Source organism: Canis lupus, chromosome 8, assembly GCF_003254725.2.
Source record: "Canis lupus dingo isolate Sandy chromosome 8, ASM325472v2, whole genome shotgun sequence".
NCBI lineage: Eukaryota > Metazoa > Chordata > Mammalia > Carnivora > Canidae > Canis > Canis lupus.
Genome location: NC_064250.1, coordinates 15,393,369 through 15,414,579, shown reverse-complemented (window position 1 = coordinate 15,414,579; position 21,211 = coordinate 15,393,369). Strand labels below are relative to the sequence as shown.

At 38.2% G+C, this 21,211-nt stretch overlaps 1 protein-coding gene across 10 annotated transcripts in view; it reads left to right on the top strand.

Annotated features, from left to right (window-relative positions):
• The window catches only part of SLC25A21 (solute carrier family 25 member 21), a 470,013-nt gene that overhangs the window by 328,403 nt on the left and 120,399 nt on the right, over window positions 1-21,211 (top strand). For 6 of the 10 annotated variants that reach the window (XM_049113063.1, XM_025443796.3, XM_049113064.1 and 3 more), the window contains one exon: window positions 15,974-16,057. The exons of 3 other annotated variants lie outside the window; for them this stretch is intronic. In XM_049113063.1, coding sequence (XP_048969020.1) covers window positions 15,974-16,057 — 84 coding nt within the window. Of the gene's footprint in view, window positions 1-2,765; window positions 2,884-15,973; window positions 16,058-21,211 lie in introns of all 10 variants that reach the window. One more of the 10 variants, XM_025443802.3, reaches the window with a different exon arrangement.

Below are 21,211 nucleotides of genomic sequence, written 5' to 3'. Positions count from 1 at the left end.
ATAATGTGTTCTCTCAGTGATAAGGCAATCCACTAGAGGAAAAAAAATACTGGTGATGGCAATTATCTAGCTCGATAGGAGTGATAAAAGAAGGGGAACTTTAACCAGAAGATATGAAGGTGTATTATTGGATAGACATGTTTTGAGATACCTACAAACTTCCTCTTTCTCTGCAAGTTGCCATCATTCACAGGTTCAGCTGAAGGGATATGCTTGAGACTATGTTTGCACAAAAACTCCATCTGTGAACATGGCTAAGAGAGTCGGTGGTAGACATCTGATTACTTAGAGAATTTTAACTGAGATATGATTTTTAAGTGAAAGGGGAAACAAGTAGTCCTCGCGAATTAGGATAATCTGAAGAGATTTATAAAAGGATTCACAACAAAAGTATGGGCAGGATATAAAGAAATCACAAGGAAGAACTCAGGATGCTGAGGCTACCAGCAGCAGGAGGTAAAGCCATCACTACCTCTAAGCTCAAAAGGCATGCATAAAAGGAAAGGTTACCAAAACTTGAAAGACATGAAACTTGAAAGTCATGAAGAGAGGGCTCCCTGAGAGAAGCCGTGAACTTCTGTTGACAGAGACAAGCCTGAGGAAACCCTACAGGAAGGAACCAGACAAATAAATATCCCGAATTCATCTTCCTCCCTTCCTCCTGTCACCTGCCAGAGCTTCTCATTGACCAAATCCAACTGGAAGACAGAAACATTGGATTCTTTTGATGTAATCAATTTGGATCACCTCTCAGGACAACAGGATGGAAAAGGGTAAAGAGTGTGTCTGAAGGAGCAAACAAAAGATATTTGGCATACATAGTGGCAGAAAGGAGTTACTGGTGAGCACTAGGCCTGCATCGTATTACACCAGGGCTGGGTAGCTTTCTCAGAGTCAGTGCATGCTGTGGAAGGAGCAGAAAGCATGAATAACCAGAGGAACAGGTCTACAGAGAGAGGCAGAGACACAGTACAGTGTTGGTCCTTGGATCAGTTAAGCAAATCTAGTTGCAATAACAAATAAACCCCTAAATTTCAGTGTTTATCCCAATAAAGTACGTGTGAGACAGGGATCCAGCCTCCTTCCATCTTGTAGCTATGTACCCACCAAAGCTTCAGAATCCTCTGCTTCCTTCTTGCAGGTGATACAGATTTGATGTCAGGTATAACTGGTGTTGATGTAAGATGTATCTGGCAAAGTACCTTGGGTGAAGCAGGAGAAAAAATGAAGAAACCCCATTTATAAAAATCTCAGTCTGAGAGTGACACATTACATCACCTAGATTCCGTTAAAAAGAACTAGTCACATGACCTACAGCTGGCCTTACAGGGCACTGGGGATGTACTTAACTATCTGACACAATGAAACTATCACACAATGAAAAAGGGAGCAGGAGGTTTTAGTGGACTGCTTATCGCTTCCACCACCATCCCTGATGGATTCCCCTGTCCCAGTCCCAGTTCCCAGGAGACCTCATTACACTTTTCTCACACACCGCCTCTGTAATAACCACTTCCTCCCTGATGTGAGTGACTTTGAGACATGTCAGTACTAGCAACCAAAGCCCTTGGTACAGCCATGTTCATTTAGGATTGGTACTGCAATATAATAAAAAAAGTCATCTGTGCCTTTAAACTTCTAGAATGTTTAAACTTGAGATTTTTAAGAAAACTTTCCTTATTTGTATCTAAAAGTGTGATGTTTCCACTGTATATTTGTTTACCTGTTGTAAATTTTTTTCTTCAGTCTTACAGAATTTCAGAAATTATATAGCGTTTTTTAAAATTTTTATTTATTTATGATAGTCACAGAGAGAGAGAGAGAGAGAGAGAGAGAGAGAGGCAGAGACACAGGCAGAGGGAGAAGCAGGCTCCATGCACCGGGAGCCCGATGTGGGATTCGATCCCGGGTCTCCAGGATCGCGCCCTGGGCCAAAGGCAGGCGCCAAACCGCTGCGCCACCCAGGGATCCCATAGCTTTTTAATTCTCTTGATGAAACTGAATCCAACACATAATATTACTAAAAATATACACACAAACCAATTTTCATTGCAGAAAGTTCTCTTGGCATTGCATTTAAAGTTGTGAATGTACTGACTTCACCATTGAAAATACTCATTTCTCCCCTTCCTTTATTCCAAAAGTTGTCTACATTCAAGGGAATGAAAAAAAAAACAGGGAATACCTGCCAACTATTCTATAAATTGTATCTAGAGTTTTTTTAATGGACATTTCAAAGTATGGAATTGCAGCTGTCTTGTGATTTCTGCCAGAATTTGACCTAACACACATGAGTGAGAGTGGGCTTAGCAGTTCCAAAAGTATTTGTACTGGGAAGTAGAATCCTTTGCAGTGGTTCTTTCTCTTTCTTTCTGTCTTCCTTTCTCAATCTCTCTCTCTCTCTCTCTCTCTTTCTCTTCTCTCTCCCAAAAGGAGTAGTGCAATATCATCAGTGCCAACAGAAAACCACAGTGATTTGGTCAGAATTCTGAAAAATATAGGTTTTTCAAAAGAATATTTTCCACAAATTTTCAAACTAAACATGCATTTATGAGAATCTAAATTACAGAAACCATATAGTTCATAATGCAAAAGTGGAAAACATACCAAGAAAAAGGAAAGGCATTTTATTAGAACAAACAGGAACAGAACCCACAAAACAAATAGGGGAACAGAATGAAGAAGAAATCAAATGGCTGGCATCAGCTGTGCTATATGTCATCCTCATTATCCTTATGGTAAGTTATAAATTAGTTCTTTTTCAGTTTCTAGGAGTAACAGAACTCTTTATGAAGCCCATGGAGAAGAAGGACCCCAAAGGAACAGGAGCACATGGCAGCAAGACTGTCTTCCCATGAGCAGGAGAGACTGTACCTGCCTAAGGTACTCTACAGAGCCTAGGGAAGAGGACACTAGCAGGAAATGGAAACTATCTGCCCTTCTCTCCTCTCAGGACAGCCCATTCTCAGGGAAAGTTCAAACTCAGCCAGAGGCCACTTATCTCAGAACCTCAACTCTGGCACAGAACTGAGAAACAAAACACATGCAGAAAATGGTCTCTGAACAGCCAAAAGAGATGTTACAAAAGCCAGGCACTGATGCTCATGGACCTGACTCATAATATGGACCCTGCAGCCCTCACTAAGAGCCATGACCAAGCTGAGTTATCTCATCCTTCATTCACTGCTGGTTTTAAGTGGTGAGTTAAAGGTCACGGGAGGAATGCAGGAGGGAAAAGGGGGAGGAGGAGATGGAAGTAGGGGAGAGTGGCCTAGGGGCAGACACGATGATGTGCAAGAAAAGATAGCTCATTGCTTAGCCATAAGGGATAGAACAAAACCATACAGAGAAAACCAGAAAAGCACTGTGAGGCCATTAGTGTAGGGACTGGCCTGCAAGCCTTGGGAGGCCTGAGCAGATCCCAGATCTGTAACAGCACAGAGGGAGAATTCTCCTTCAGAAGGCCTTCACTGCCCCCCAAGGACTAGGAATATGCTATGTTAGATTTCCTGTGTACTCTTCAAGGCGGCAAGCAAGAATAATACAAATCTGGGAAGACTTGCTTGTTATTCATGTTTTAATGCCACAGGTTTTTCTCCTATTAGAATGCAAACTTCTTTAAAAAAAAAAAAGATTTATTTATTTATTTATTTGAGAGAGAGAGTGTGTGTGTGTGCGCACGCATACAGAGAAAGAGGGAGAGAGAAAGAATCCTAAGTAGACTCCTCGCTGAGTTAGAGCCCAGTGCGGGACCCAATCTCACAACCCTGAGATCACGACCTGAGCCGAAATCAAGAGTCAGATGCTCAACAGACTGAGCCACCCAGGTGCCCGTAGCATGTATATTTCTATATCAGGATCAATGTCTGAGTTAAGCAGTCTTAACATGTAAGTGCCCCATACAGGGTAGGCGCTCCTCAAATGTCAGTTGTAAATTTCTTTGTAAATTTCACTGTTCCAGAACACTTTTTTGCTCTTCTATACTTCATGATAAGGTATTGCTTGCAGAAGGAGGAGCTAAAACTCCATGTTTAAATTTAGTCTTCAGCTATGTCTCCCCCAGGTGAACTTTCTGCACCTCCTACCTTCCAAATAGCGGTCGCTTTACTACGTGTAGTGCAGTTTTTGTTCTCTCAGAGCTCTGATCGACTTCTTGGGTGTTTAGAATAATTTGATAACATCCAGCTATGTTCGAGGGATGAGACAAGCTCAGGGTCCTCCAGGAGTATTCTGCACTAAATTCTTTTCCCCCACCACTTTGCCTTTCCTGGCTCCCTGCTACCATACCCCCACACCCACCACCCAAAAACCTTCCTTCAGCACTACTGTCTTCTTGAGCTAATCTTTTTTTTTTTTAAGATTTTATGTATTTATTCATGAAAGACACAGAGAAAGGGAGAGAGAGGCAGAGACACAGGCAGAGGGAGAAGTAGGCTCCATGCAGGAGCCTGACGTGGGACTCAATCCCGGGTCTCCAGGATCACGCCCTGGGCTGAAGGCGATGCTAAACCACTGAGCCACCCAGGCTGCCCTTGAGCTAATGTTTCTTTTCTTTTCTTTTTTTTTTTTTTTTTTTTGAGCTAATGTTTCAGTCAAACTCCCAACCACACTGGTTTTTAGGGAACAGCTTTGGGAGATGGTGAAAGAGCTATGAAATATCCTTAAGTTGAACAAGGCTTTTTTTTTTTTAATTATGGTAAAATATACATAAAACTTATATTTTTAACCATTAAAAAAAATCTGTCACACTTGGAACTCATGATAATTAATTGAGTGCAAACGAGCAGAGTTTATCAGACACAACCAGAACTCACCCTAGTAGAAGTTTGAAGGAGAAGATTTAATTCTTATGAGTTTGCTGTGGGTGTCTCACTTGGGTCTCATTTTAAAGATTTTATTTATTTATTTACTTACCTACTTATTTATTTATTCATGAGAGACATACAGAGAGAGTCAGAGACATAGGCAACAGGAGAAGCAGGCTCCCTGCAGGGGGCCTGATACTGGACTCAGTCCCAGGACCCCGGGATCATGACCTGAGCCAAAGGCAGACACTCAACCACTGAGCCACCCAGGTGCCCCTTGGATCTCATTTTAAATAAATCTTTTATGTTTAGACTTTAAGATTTTAGGGAACCTACATTAACCAAGATATCCAATTAATCTGGATCTTAATTTGTAGAGAGCTAGTTGTTTTTTTGGGGGGGGGGGGTTTGTTTTGTTTTTTTGGGGTTTTTTTTGCTTTTGTTTTTGTTTTAGGATCATTGTTTTAAAATGGAAAGTTACATTTATGTAAAAGTTGCTGGTTGGAATAAGATTGTCATTTTATGAAATTAAATGACTGGAACTGTCTGGAAGTGCTTTGTTACCTGCCAAACTACCCACCTATAATTTGGCCAAAAATATTAGTTGTCTTTTAGTAAATATTTGGTGAATTGGTGAAGCATAGTTTCCTGTACAAGTTCTGTGGCCAAGTTTAGGCCTGCTCCTGAGTGGGAATAATCCACGCATCTCTTCTGTTGCCAGTGTTCTACATGATTTTTCAGTATTTTTAGCATATTACTTGATGATAATGAAACCATACCCTTCCACAGGGGCTCTCTTGAGCATAGGTTCATGTCATAATGGAATCTTCATTATTACAGCCATATAGTTGAGAAAAAGGTAGAGTTAGAGAGAGGATGAGGGTTAGGGAGAGAGAAAGAGAAGTTACAATCAGTTGATATTGGTCTTGACAGTGTTCCCCACGCAGACAGTAGGCTTGGGAATAAACCCCATAGAATAGATGCTAAATAAATATAGAAAGGTTGTTTGGGTTTTGGTTTTTTGTTTTGTTTTGTTTGGGTTTTTTTTTTGTTTTGGTCTACAATGTATCATTCCCAGTTGTCTACAATGAGAGGGCAGAAAGGAGTCACACGATGTCTTGTTCTTCAAATAGGATTGCATCCAAATTCTTCCACAAAGATATCCCTCCCACCTCCCCCATGAGAGATCCCTCTCCACCCACAGTCTATACTCTAGACAATGAGGGATCAAATAAAATTAACACAATCAATTCATCTCTGAAACCTGGCTTTCCCCAGAACAGTGAATTCAAGCTGATTTTTTTTTTTTTTTTAGAGTTCCAGAGATAAACTTCAAAGTCAATTGGGTAGCGTGCAAGTAACATTATTCCCTCTTTAACAGATGAAAAAAGCTTGGTTTTAGAGAAAGAATTTTATTGGACATTCTCTGACTTAGAGGCAGAAATATATAATACAGGTGAGAGACTTCAGGGAAACCTATCCCCTCTAGTCTGATGCCTTTCTAGCTCCGAGCTGATACTTTTTCTTTTTACCTTTGTCAAGGATTTTTATCCTACAAATATAAGGAACTGTGAAATTGAGGAGACCCCTGAGATGAGATCACCTCTGTAAAAATGCTCTCAAAGTTGAAAGTGATTTACAAGTAAGCGTTATGATCACCACTTTTTTGGTCATTTTTGGGTCCTGTCCACCTATAAAATGCTTTTGAAAACTCTGTCCTCATTTGGAATCAATAATAACTGATCCAAATCTTGGTAACATATGAGGTCAATCTTGGTATAAAAATAAAAACTTCCCTTGAAATTTTCCTCAACTCTGATAAGCATAAGCATGTTTTCTTCCTTACTAGCCAAGTTTATTACCTCCATTCCCCCAGATTTATTTCTAGCATAAGCATTTATGCTTATGAATGCAAAGAAACCACCCACTCTCTTAATCTTTCTTTCTTTGACATTATTGAAAAACATCCTTTCTTATCAGTGCTAAATAAACCATAAAATAGGCACATTTGATCAGTTAAAATAAAATGGAATGGTATATTAGGTCTCTAGAGACTCTGTATTCTCTGAAATTCTCCCTCACTGGGACCCTGGCTTATGGTCTCTAGTACATAATTAGTTTATGTGAAGTGGCTCAGTTCCCAGGGCCAGTGAGAGGGTTTTGGTAGATTTGACTGCTTTCTATTTCCCTGTTCTGGAAATCTTTGATGGAGGCTAGAAACCAAGAACTTCAGTCTCATCCTGAGCAATGAGCTGAAGTTCAACAGGTGAGAATGACGTCGTGTGGTTCTCTGACACCAGGCAGCAGATGCCATTGATGAACATGAGAAAAACCTGTTGACCCAAGGAGGTAGGCGGGGAGGATCAGAGAGCAAAAGAACATAGCTAACTTTTTTTGGTGAGGGAGGGTCAAATTTTTTAAGACTATAATTATTTTGGGAATATGGGAAAACGATGATACTTGTCATGACTGTAATAATTTCAGTATTTGATTGCTAAAGCTGATGTCACCCTCTCTACTCTAATTACCTTGCTAATGGGTTATTTTCCAACCTGTGATCCATCCTTCCCTCACTTCCCAGGTATAATTTGATTTCATGCTTATTAACCACTGTAATGGCCATCCTATATCAGTGCACTTGGGAAAATGTAGGTAGGTGCATCAGGTTATTTGTTGACATTAAATACAGAGTTTAAATATATGCATAAATACACACATATGTATATTCAAAAAGTGGCAGCCCTATATCATGATATTATCAGCATAGTTTTATAATGTGACATGTATTTTACAAAGCAAATTACAGAAAGTCATGCTAGTCAGGCTTTTGTTTAATTGAGACCAGTTTATGCTTGGAGCACTTTAATTATACAGCTATGTCAATTAGCCTGTTTTATTGCTTGCGGTTTAACATTATTATATTTAGGTTGTAATTTCTAATGATCATTTGTCTCTGACTTGTTAACTAGCATATTGTCATTAAAATAAATTTTAGAACTATATTATCAGTGTTCTGAGTTATTATCCTATAAGTAATATAAACAACTCGAAGAACGTGTGCCAGATGGTAGAATCAACTGTCTTATCGTGATTCATTTTACAAAGTCAAATTTTGCACAGATTCCATATACTAGGAATACCATATGTCTTATAATTGTGTAAGATGTATAAAACTAGATCTATTTGATCACACTAATCAGGGATGCATAGGTAAATGTTTATTGTAACAAAACTTGCATTTGACAAAATGATGAACCATTTATAGGATACTTAAGTGTATAAAGTGTGAATTGTAAAATGTACAGTCACAGAATATCAGACTTTAAATCTCCCTGGCTTGTGAAAGGAGACTGCAATTAGATGTGTCTAGGATCACAGGAAATTACTTAAAGTATAATCAGGCTATCTGGGTTGATCTGATATTTTTGAGAGATAGTATTTTTGAGGCTCTGTTCAAAAGCGTGTTCAAAATTACATGGCACAGAAGATTTCCCTTGCTTTTGTGGCCTTGCCAAGATGTGTTACCTTATCTGTAGTAATTATCTAAGCTGACTGAGCACTCCAGGTTACATATTTCTTCAAATTATAAACTGTTTTAAAATAACATAGAGAAATTTATTGGTCTTCTTTACAATACCATAAACATTAAGCCAAAGCATAGCCCAGCCCACCTACATCTAGTAAAGACATTGAGACTTTAAACAGGCAAAGGACATCTTAATTTTTACCAGGCATAGGCCTTTGTTTCTTTTATAAAGAGACTCTCTCAGAGCAATGACTGAGCAACATTCAGGAAAAATATGTTTCTTTTCCCTGAATTTTTAGAATAATTTGGTAAGCAGCCAAATATGTAAGGGTACAGCTTTTGAACTTCGGTCGGTGGTCACTGCTCAGACAGAGCCAAACTCATGACCCTTGTGGATTTGTTAGCATTATTTTAGGGTGCTAATTGATGCCAGGCCTGAGTCGTGAACCCAGCATGCAAAAGCAATGCTTAAATTGCAGATGAACCTAGTTCCCAGAATCTTGAACACTTGTGTTGTCTTTTAAAATATATATATTTTATTTATTTGTTTGTGAGAGAGGGAGAGCACAAGCAGGGGAGGAGAGGTGAGGTGAGGCAGAGGGAGAAGCAGACTCCCTGCTGAGCAGGGAGCCTGACATAGGACTTGATCCCAGGACCCTGGGAGCATGACCTGAGCTGAAGGCAGACACTTAACTGACTGCACCACCCAGGTGCCTCTGTATTCCACCTTGTTTTATAATTAATTACTAATATCTCTCTGCCCTCCACCTGTTTGTTCTGTTCTAAAGGACAAGATCTGTGGTTTACTCATCCATCTCTTCGTCCTCAGAATTCTTAACTTTGACTCTTGTGCAGAGGGGGATCTCAAGAAACAGGGAGGCAGAAATCTATAAATCACACCCTTCCAACGTGACTAAAGGACTCTCCACTGCTCATCATTGCCAAGACAGTGTTATGTGGATTATTGTTATATTTAACCTAAAGTAAAACAGAATACCCATAACTCACATTCTTTTGAGAAATGTTCAAAGAAAACCTTTCTCCCCAGCACTTGCTAAAGGAAACTGATGGAATCATCTCCCCACCATCTTATGTAGTCTCTCTGCAGGGGTGATCAATGCAGAGACCCCATTCCCCTTCAGTTTAGTCATTAGCCTTTCATGGAAAGTGGGCATTTCTTCCTTTGGGGCAGCCTCAGTGGAAAGTGATTTTTCAGAGTACAGGAAATAAATATACAGGGTGGGAATTCTTCTAAAGATCTGCTGCTTCCTAGGGCTTTTTCCCAAAGTTTGTAAGGTAGGTGTGTCCACCTAAATTTCAAAGCCTCAGACATGCCTTTGCTTGTTCAGTGTGACTTTGGCCATGCTCAACCAACCAGTAAGAAAGCAAACATACTCCAGAGGAGAAACATCTTATTTTGGTAAGATAGGCTAATTACGGTGAATTAAAATCTTTACTTAATCTTCCTACAGTTATCCTTTTAATGTGTTCTGTAATTGCAAACCTTTAGTCTGTTAATCTCTGATTCATTAGTGGGTTTCTTAAGTGTTTATTAAAGAGCATGTGTAACATTCTGGTAATTACTAATAATCTTTGTTCGTAGTACATCAGTGAAGATCTTGGCAGGGAGTTTCATTAGATTCATCACTATTTATTGTCAGCATACAATTTTTATTAGCTGTCTCCCACCTCTATAAAATATGGAATTTGGGGCTTTGCAAAACAAAATGAAATGCTGCTTCTTCTTATGGCTAACAAACTCAAATATAAATCTATGTGTCACTGTCCCTTCAAAATCAAAGTGTCCTCTAATGTCTGCCCTCCCATTTTTCTGTTGAGGAGAAAGGCCAAGAAGGAGTAAGCTACTAACCTTACTAGATTTCACTGCTTATTGGTGGCTGCACTTAAATTCTAACTGGTGGCTCCTGGTCTGTGTCTCAGTTCCCCAAAGTTCCTCACCTCTGACACAAAGGTGTAATTTTTATGTAGCCTTCAGCATGCTGGTAGCATACAATCCCACTCAGGAAAAACACACCGCTTAAGACTATTTTTGGTGGCATAGGTACCCTGCGCCTCCACCCGAAACAAAACAAGCCTTTCTGCCTCCCCTTTGACAGCAGAAATTCCTTTTACAGGGGACAAGATCTGAGAGACAGCATCTCAATTGAAAAGCTACATTAAGGATAAATGGTGTGAGTGCTTTTCTGAGAGTGTTGCTGCAGATAGGAAGGTAAGAGAGAGCATAAGAATACTATTGAACTGGAAAATGACCTGGAAATGATACTAGAGCTAAACCTCACCCAGCTCATTGCTCTGCTTGGGGTTAATGGCAGTACCAAAGGGATGGCTTGGATGGCTTTCACTGCCTCCTGTATCTCTTTCAGTTCCCTACCCTAAAGCACCACAAGCAATCATATGCTCAAACTAAAAAGCAGAGTGTGTGCTATGCAAATATAGCTTCAGGACAAGTGTCATCACCTACCCCAATCGGACTCTTTGCAACCCAACTGCCACCTTCATATAGATATACTATAAATTATATATACATGTACATATGTGTGTGTGCGTCCTGAAGCCTCCCCTCCCCAGTATAGATGCCATCAGCCATGAGTATTTTTTTAAAGTGACATATATAAAATTACTTTGCAAATAAAGGCACTGCATAAATTTGAGATTTTGAAATTTTCAAACCACCCCATCCTATAGCTTTTAAGGCAGCAAAGTCATTTTATTCCTTACAGACTTATCTTTTTTATGGCCATCTCTTAAAAAGTGCTCAAACAAGCCAAATACCTAACCTGGCATTCCTAACTGGGCTGCAAATCAACAAGAGTAGTCTGAAATTTGGTGTCACCGGCTGGGCATACAATGAAGTCAGTGGGAAAGGCTACAGTTATGGTTCTCGACCCGTGCAGAGAAAAATAAATAGTTTAGTGAGTGAGAACATTCTTCAGCTTTTAAAAATATGCTTGTGCATTTGTTTGTGAACATTGAGCAGCCCTTCTTTGCCCTGGTGGTTACCACAGTAACTCACTTCGTGTGTAGGGCATGGTGGGGCACAGGGCTGTTCCCTCCGCTTGTAGGAGTGTGCAGAACTGTGCTCCCTGGCACCACAGCAGATGAGATTGCTGGCTCCTGGGCAGTGAGGCATACATGGGGTTTAAGCTGCATGCCTCCTGACTTTGTGGTTCATCCTGACTGCACATCAGGCCCCAAATACTTCTCAAGAGCTACTCCACTGTCCAATTCGCCAGTTTGGCAGCAGGTTTTCATTCTAATAAGGGAAGTTTCTCAGATGGAGATTCCAGATGTGTCTAAGCTGCTTTTATTAAGACAATGGAAAGGTCCAACCTTTTCTTCTGAATACAATCAAGAGTAGTGTGGCTTTGCCTTTGTAATTTTACAAAGAGCTGTATGACGTAACTGGAAAATTGTCTCCCCGGGCGTAGGGAGAATTTGTTAGCACAGAATGCAGATTGGGATAAGGCTGACGTAAAGCTTCAATCCAAGAGAGAAACCTTTTAAGTTGCTGAAATGTAGTAGAGAGGAAGAAGGAAATTGCTGTTTTACATGATTGACCAAAATGCACTATAATTATATCAACTTGAAACAGATTCCTTAGAAGAACTGATAACTAAGTCTGTGATCCAAAGAAGTCATGTGCGGTAGAACTAAATACTGCATGTACTTTCTCTGCAAAGTGTAGACACGCCGTGTTTGAGATGTGCAATAGAAGAGACAGCTGCCCTTGCCTTAGCCGGCTTCACGGGACCTCCAACTGCTTTAGCATCGTAAAGAATGGTGGGCGGCTTTACTGAGGAATTAGTATTTACCATGCCTGCCCGTCCTTTGGCACGACTTTACAACAGCTTGTGGACCCTCCTCATCTAATGTGATTTTGATGTCATTGCTCCTGTTTGTAATTAACACAGCGTCACCCATCAGTCCATTTCTAAATGGAGCACTCCTTACGATTCCACTCACTGTTCTTGTTGCCTGTCCTAAAGTGGGCGGGTAAAATTTAATCACCAGATATTTAGCCCGAAGATAGCCTTCCCATTTTCCCTCTTCCCTCCAGTGCCTCCATATAGTACTATTATCTGTCAGCTACAGTCCACCCATAGATAGGAGATCATCTCCAAGAAGAGTAATAATAGTATGTGTTTGCTCAGTGCCAATAAAACTCCTTGGCTGACACTGGATACTCTGAAACACTATTATTACTTGCATATACTAATCATCTATTTGCACTAACTAGAAGCTTCTAAAGGGCAGGATTATGTCTTGTTTCTTTGTAATGCCCCAGGTAGTGGAATACCTAATACATACTAAGTGTTCGAGAAGTCTTACTAACTGAATGAATGGCAAATTAGAAATAGTATCTGTCAGATTCTACAAAAAGAAAGAAATTGCAACCAGCAAGTAAAGTGCCAAGACTTCCAATAGTAAGGTTAGGTGACTAGTTAATTAGGAAATCACCATATTCTGTATTCATCTTGGTGTGAGCTGATGGAAGATCTGCCTCAGCATTACCCAAGCTCACCAAGATCATACACCAAGTCAACATCTCTAACTCCAGCAGTGAAAGAGGGAGTAAAGCCATTTTTCTAGGCATTGGGATGCACTTGCTTTGCTTCCTCTGCTGACTCATTTGTAGTCCCTTCCAAGACTAAGATCACATAACTGTGAGATGGCCATGCAGAATTAACTGAAGTACTCAGCTGAGGAGCAGGAAGAGGTCAAATGGTCTACCCTGGGCTTTGACTTAATTTCATAAATTTCCTCCCCTAACCCACTCAGGTCTCCCCACCCTGAGAAACTGAATGCTGCAGCAGAGTCCTGTAACACCTGTCCTGAAGGGAATGTGGGAGGTTGCCATTGCGGGGGATCTCTTTCTTCACTTCCCTTGAAAGGACAACTTTTTCTCACTGGCCTTTGTTTCTCTCATTTCCCCACCTGGAATGCTTTCTCCTGCTTACTCTTTTTCCTCTGAATCCTCTAGGAGCAGCTCAAGTCCCTTCTCCTTCCTGAAGTCCTTCCTGACCCTCTGCAGAAAACAGTAATTACCCCGTCTGATGAACACCTGGGCAATTTGGTGCTGATGCTATTTGACATTGTGGATATTTTCTTTATATTGTAAATTATTTTATTTATTTATTTATTTATTTACTTACTTACTTACTTATTTATTTATTCATTTATTTGTTGTGACTCTTGACGGTGAAGATAGTGCCCTGAGTTTTTTTTTTTAACCTGTAGATCTTATTTCATATGACAGTTATTTTTAAAATAGTTGGTAATTTGGGAAAAAAGCACCTAGAAAGGAATTTGATGGAAGTGAACTTAATGAAAATTATTACAGATATTATAAGAAAAACCTATGAGCATGTAATACTTTTATAATACATAAAATTATTTTAAATTATTTTCTTCAAAGAACAGTTAGAGAATAATCATGGACTTCCCAACTAGGACATAAGAAAATGTTTCATACTTAGCATGACTATAGGCTGCAAATGTGCAAAGGCAGAGATAGAGATTCTTTTTTCACAATCAATGTCATATTTTGGAAATCACTCCCTATGTTATTTGTAGTATAAACAAATTTTATGCAAAGTTATTCGTTGTATAGATGTACATACAGTTTTCTCATTATACTATTTTGGGTTTAGTGTTAATTCATTTGTTTCCAATACAAAATTCATTTGTACCAAGTTAACTCATCTATATGCAGTAGCCCAGAAATACCAAACATGGTCCATCTACCTGACCATCAAATCATGTTCTTGATTCTAGACAAAACTGCCTACTGAGCCTTCTGGGTCAGTGATTATGCATACACAAAATGTACTTCTATATCTGGAACAGTTTAAATGAGTTAGCTGTATTGGTCCATGATCTTCTGATGAGTTCAATACAATTTGAATTTTAGAAATATAGTTCTTATAAAAAAACTAATCTTCTAAAGATGATCATGCTAATAGAGGTGTAAATTTGACAAAACCATTATGAAGATGAATATTTATGATGTCTTAAATTTTGGCAATAGTAGAATATTGCTTGCTGGATTGAAGAGGATCAAGAGGGGGTCATGCTGAATGGATCATAAAACATGAGCACGTGCAAGCACACACGTACACAAACACATACATATTTAAAGAGAATAAGGATTACCCAACAAGCTTACACTTTTCTTTACATTTCTGTTGCCTCCATTGATATTCTGGCATTTTCTCCACCTGGATTGGCATACTGCCTTCATGGTTGTTCTGCCCTCTATGCTCCCACTCCAATCCACCCAGTCAGGCAGTAAATATTTTTGTAGGTATTTGTGTGGGTTCTGAGGAAGAATTGTGCTGGAATACTCAACTTCCTCATCTCAGAATGGCTTCCCTCCTGCACAATTATAATCATCAACTCTCTCCTTTACACAATCAAATATGATCAGCCTCACTTTCCAGTCATTAAATATACTCATTCCTTTCATATGCCCAACTACTTCAATCAAAACATTCACTCTTTTCTGTGATATATGGGTAAGTTTTCAGCATAATTCCCTGGGGCCTTAGAACCATAAAATCCATCATTCTTAGAGGTAGAAGTATTCGTATTATAAATTGAGCAATCTGAGAAAAAACATCTTAAAGTAGATGGTAGGAGTGGTGTTTCTGAAAAATCTTATTAAAATTTTTTGGTAAAATTGTGGAAGGAAAGGCAGAAGGGCCTCAGCTCAGAATTGCAACAAGGAAGTTACATACAGGGAGTGAGCAGACTAAAGAAACCCAAAAATGGAGAAAAGCTGGGGTGTAGGGAAACAAGAGCACTTGCCATAAACCTCTGTAGAAACAAACCCCAGAATAAGGTACAAAATAAATAAGTTAAAATCCTCACATCAGGAAATTTCCAAATTTTGAAGGTGAGAGTCCTGAGATGCATAATCTTGACCAAAAAGAAGGGAAAAAAAAAGAATTCAGCTTTCCAAAATGCAAGACATTTTTGTTTAGCACCAACTATATACAGAACACGGCACTTCTGTGAAAATTCAGGTAGCTGGATCATGTTGACCAACTCTGCTCCATCACGAAGTAGAAGTAGTAATTGTAAACTGTATCACAATACAACTGCAATTCTTGCTTTAAGCACGGGCTCCTGTCTGCCAGAATGAATTCCAAATTCACAATCAGGATCAAAGTTAGGCCGTATTAGCTGCTCTGTATTTTTAACCTTTGTATTAAATTACCATCAAGGGGGCACTAATTAAGATAAGAAATAGAGCTACTTATTTGTTTCATATGCACCTTCAGATTTCTGAATTATACATTAAAACAATCTATGACATCTGTGTATGCTTTTCATAAAAGAAAAAGGCATAAATGCCTCAGGGTGCATCTGCCTGCCTAAGAAACAGATGAAAAAACCCTTTCCCTAGTTTCTATTAAGGCACAGAGAAATATAGTTTTAAAGGCTACAAAAGGAAGGTAAAGATTACATAAGGCAAATAAATCAATAAAATCTATAGTAAAAACCAGAATATTTTAGATTAACCTGAAAAGGCTAAGTTTCCTAAGACTTTGAAAAATGAGGAAAGCCATTTGGCAAAATCCTTAACTAGGATTTTTGTTTGTTTGATTTTTTTTTCTAGATTCCAGATTCAGAGATGTGCAACTGATCCAAATAGTTATAAAAGCTTGGGAGACAGCTTTCGAACAATTTTCCGAAGAGAAGGGTATGTGTGTTTCTTTCTGTATGAAGTTTATGTTGACAGAGGCATTTAACATATTACTGTATAACATGTTTTTTTCATTTTGAGTGGCTCATTTTCCTGATGTTATTGGGGGAAGTATTTAAAAGGGTGCCTTCCCACCTTTTTTGTGTTTTTCCTGATAATACAATTGAGAACTAAATATGTATACATAAGAACTACCACAAAAATGATATTAATAATCAGTTTGCTAACTAGAAGACAATTTCTATTTAGTGCCATTAGGATTTTTTAAAGTTCTCCTACAGCAGCTATCTAAATGTTCTTTATTTTGATTCTTGAATATAGTGTCCAAATGTGTTCCTTATTTGCCTTGTGACTTATGAATATTCAACCAAAACAGAACTATGTCAAAAATTAATGTGTCAAATTTGCTATCCTTATTCAGCAGATTACTAGATAAGTAGAATATTTTTTTACATAACCTAAAATTGTCTTTGACATATAGATTCAATTAGAGACTCTATCCAACGTAATTTTCCACAGGATATTAGATTGGCTTTTTGAAGTCGTTTTCATAAGAGAATTGGTTGAAAATAATAAGTATGCAAAAAATGATAATAGTAATAATAACTAGTATCTATTTAGCCTCTACTATATACTATAAATCCTCTTTAAAACTCTGTGAGGGGGATCCCTGGGTGGCGCAGCGGTTTGGCGCCTGCCTTTGGCCCAGGGCGCGATCCTGGAGATCCGGGATCAAATCCCACGTCAGGCTCCCGGTGCATGGAGCCTGCTTCTCCCTCTGCCTGTGTCTCTGCCTCTCTCTCTCACTGTGTGCCTATCATGAATAAATAAAAATTAAAAAAAAAAAAAAAAAAAACTCTGTGAGGTAAGTTCTTTTTTTTTTTTTTTTTTTTGAGGTAAGTTCTAATAGAATCCATTCCAGTTGGACAAATGAAGAAACTAAGACTCAGAGCAATTAGCCATTTTCACATATCTGATAAATAATAGAACTGGGACTCAAATCCAGATCTGCTTGACCTCAAAACCCATGCTCCTAACCTTTTTAGTTCAGTACCTCTCTGGCAGGTTATACTATGGGGATTATTCTACCAACTGTTATTTCAGTTAAACATATGTCATGGATGTCTTTCCATGATGGTATATATATTTTTAACAACACCATAGTAATTTTTGTATCTACAACTGTGCTGCAATTTATTAAATTAATCTTTTTGGCAGACCACTAGGTTGTTTGCAGATTTTCACTATTAGAAACAACAGTGCAATAAATATCCTCATACTGTTTTTTCATATTTGTGTTCATATACATTTTTTTCTATAAATAAGTTACTAGCTCTGGAATTATAGGATCTGATGATATGTACATTTTATATATAAATGTTACCCAATTATCATCCAAAAAGCATGTACCAATTGTATACCTTCAGTATCATTTCTCTACATCCTCTCAAACACTGAACATTATCAATCATCATTTGGTATATCTATCACCCACATTTATCTCTTGTCAATAATCTAATAGGTAAAAAGATAAAATTATCTACAAGCTTTCTTTTGATTATCTGAGATTGAGCATACTTTTATAACTATTAGTTGTCATTTCTTTCATGAATTTCGTATTTGTGTTCTTTGCTCATTTTTTCTATGTTAGATTTTTTTTATTGATTTAGAGGAGCTCAGTATATATTATAGGTACTAATTCTTTAACTATTACATAGATTACAGATATCTTCCCCAACCTGTCATTTGTCTTAGAGCTATAGTGCCTTAAACTTTTCAGAACCTTGTAATTTTTGAAGATTGTGGTTTTGTGGTTATATCTATCTTTTCCTCTGTGATATCTGACCTTGTTGTCACATTAGAAAGAGGGATATCTTCTAACCCCAAGATTATAAACATTTTCTTCTGATATGTTTTACATTTAAATCATTAATCCATCTGAGAATTTTTTAAATTTGTCATGTGGTATATAGAAATTAAATTTTATTTTCAAATGGTTAGTCAGTTGTCCAAACACCACTTGTTGAAAAATCCATCTTTTACTCCCTCATTGGAAATGCTAGCTTTTTTGTATATTAAACTTCCATTTATATGTCATCTAAATTTTCTACTCTATTTCTCCATTTCCTATTCTGTTTCATTAGTTTAACTATCTCTATGCCAGTATCATACTGTTTTAATTTGTTTATTTTTGGAGTATTTGGGTAATATATAAAAATATGCCCTGCAATATAAAGCCTAAAGTTTATTTATTTATTTATTATTTAAATCAATTTGTCATCATATACTATAACACCTAGTGCTCATCCCATCAAGTGCCCTCCTTAGTGCCCGTTACCCAGTTACCCCCCCCCCATTCACCTCCCCTTCTGCAACCCTTTGTATGTTTCCTAGAATTAGGAGTCTCTCATGGTTTGTCTTCCTCTCTAATTTTTCCCCATTCAGTTTCCCTCCTTTCCTTTATAGTCCCTTTCACTATTTCTTATATTCCACATATGAGTGAAACCATATGAGGATTGTCTTTCTCTGATTGACTTATTTCACTCAACATTATATCCTCCAGTTCCATCCATGTCGAGGCAAATGGTAGGTATTCATCCTTTCTGATGAAAGCCTAAGCTTCTTATGTTATAGAACCTATCCTACTATGGCCTTCCAGACTCATTCCCCATACACAGATCTGCTCTACGAACAGCAGATCTGCTCACATTCTCAGAGCTTTGCATTTTTGTCTTTATCTTATTCCAGCAGGACCAACCCCCTCATCCACACAAGAAACCATCCCTCTTCACTCAAGGATGCCCTCACATTTCTCCATCTCTGACCATCTTTTCTCTACCACACACTTTCTTTAGCAGTCATTTTTATATGCCATACAAAAGATAGCATGCGCCTCTCTAATTTACTGTGACTGTTTTCTGTATGTCTCCTCTCCCCTACCCCAAGAATATATTCCCCTGAAAGCCGTTTCTCATTTAGTTCTGTATCTCCTATAACTGTGTTTGACACTGAGTAGAGATAGTAAGTGCACACTAAATTAATAAAAGTAATCACATCAAAATCATAATGATGCGAAATGAAACAGATATAATGATTCTTGCTATTGGCCACCCTCTGAATTTATGATAAAATCTTGATTCCTGATTAAATATTTTTAGGTGATCTAGTGACAAGGAATCAGCAAATTCTTGCTATTACTCTGGAGATATGGTATCTAAGTGCCATACATTAATAATATACCTGCAGTTATGACAACTGGGATCAAAATCATGCTCATTTTACAAAATATATATATATATATTAAGTTAAATATATATAAAGTTAAAATATATATATATAAAGTTAAAAAATCATAGTGTAATATATAGTCAATAGCAGTGTCCCTTTCCAATAAAACAGTAGTAGCAGCACTGTCAAGTTCTATAAGCTGTAACAGATATCTCTGAATTGGATGTGGGAGTTCCTTAGCTGGCCTCTTTATTTCATGTGTGTTAGGAAGAATTTGATGTTTCTGCTTTGATATCAAATAATACAACAAACATACAGCATGTGTGGTCCTTGCATAGTAAAATTGGCCTTTTCCTAAACTGTATGTATAATTGCTTCTAGAACAAATTGACATTCCTTCTGTAATGCTTTTAGATCTGGACATGTTATTAGCTGAGAGCTGGAGAGCTCTAGTCTCAGAGATGGAAATATTTGTAAAAATGCAAAAGAAAAAGCTGCCTGTTGTTTTTGATACAGGGTAAGAATATTTCATAGTGTCAAGTTTTAAAAAAAGGAAAAAGAAAAGAAAACCTTTTAGCACATGTTGTGTTGAATTTTTTTTCCTAGTGAAAGCAGCAGTTCCTTTGGATTTTCTTATTTAGCTTTTAGAGTACACTCTGCTTTCAAAGATATTTTTCTCACTCAGGTGCATACAAGCCAGTTTGGTCTATGGCTGCAGAGATATAGCACAAGTCACTTTGACTATTAATATAGTTAAAAATATTCATCTCTCTTGGTTTTTCCTATATCCCCCAAGTTAAAGGTTTTGAAAGCTATTTCTTACCTGTTGTTCAAGAACATTAAAGTCTGGGGCACCTGGGTGGCTCAGTGGTTGAGCATCTGCTTTTGGCTCAGGTCATGATCCCGGGGTCCTGGGATTGAGCCCCATATCAGGCTTCCCCGCAAGAAGCCTACTTTTCCCTCTGCCTATGTCCCTGCCTTTCTCTGTGTGTCTCTCATGAATAAATAATTTTTTTAAAAAAGAACATTAAAGTCTGATATCACTCTTAATGTCTGTACAGCTCTCCCTGCTGTAAGAAAGAGAAGAGTGCTCATCACCATTCTTAAAAATGCAGTTCCCCACTTCTGTGTTCAGAATTCATGTCTACAAAAGATAATGGCTCAAATACATGGGTCAAAGTCCCTTTGCTACTCCTAAGGTTCTTTTAAGAATAAGTAAAAGTGAAAAAAAATTCTTTAAATTAAGAAAAAAAAGAATAAGTAAAAGTGGGGCATGTGGGTGGCTCAGTGGTTGAGCATCTGCCTTCGGCTCAGGAGTCAGGGATCCAGTCGCACATTGGACTCCCTGCGGAAAGCTTGCTTCTGTCTCTATGTCTCTGCCTCTGTCTGTGTCTCTCATAAATAATAAAATCTTTTAAAAAATAAGTAAAAGCATCGATACATTATATACATTATTCTCATAAATGATAAAATCTTTTTAAAAATAAGTAAAATCATCAATAGATTATTTATTTATTCATGAGAGACAGAGAAAGAGGCAGAGACAGGGGCAGAGGGAGAAGCAGGCTCCCTGCTGGAAGCTCGATGTGGGACTCAATCCCCAGACCCGGGGATCACACCCTGAGCCGTAGGCAGACGCGCAACCGCTGAGCCACCCAGGCATCACTTGATACATCATACTTTAATGAAAGACATGGTTTTTCAACCCAGCTTTATCCAAAAAAAAAAAAAAAAGGCCTTCCAAATTCTAGACAAGGATTTCTATCATATGGAATTTTCACGCTTAGTTAGCTTTTACCAAAGAGGCCATCGGTGTTTTGTCTAATGGAGAAGAGAGGATCCAGGCTAAAAATTTGTCACTGGTGAAAGTCCTCCGTCATCACCATGATTTCTCTTCTTATCCTGGTTTGGCAAAAATAAACT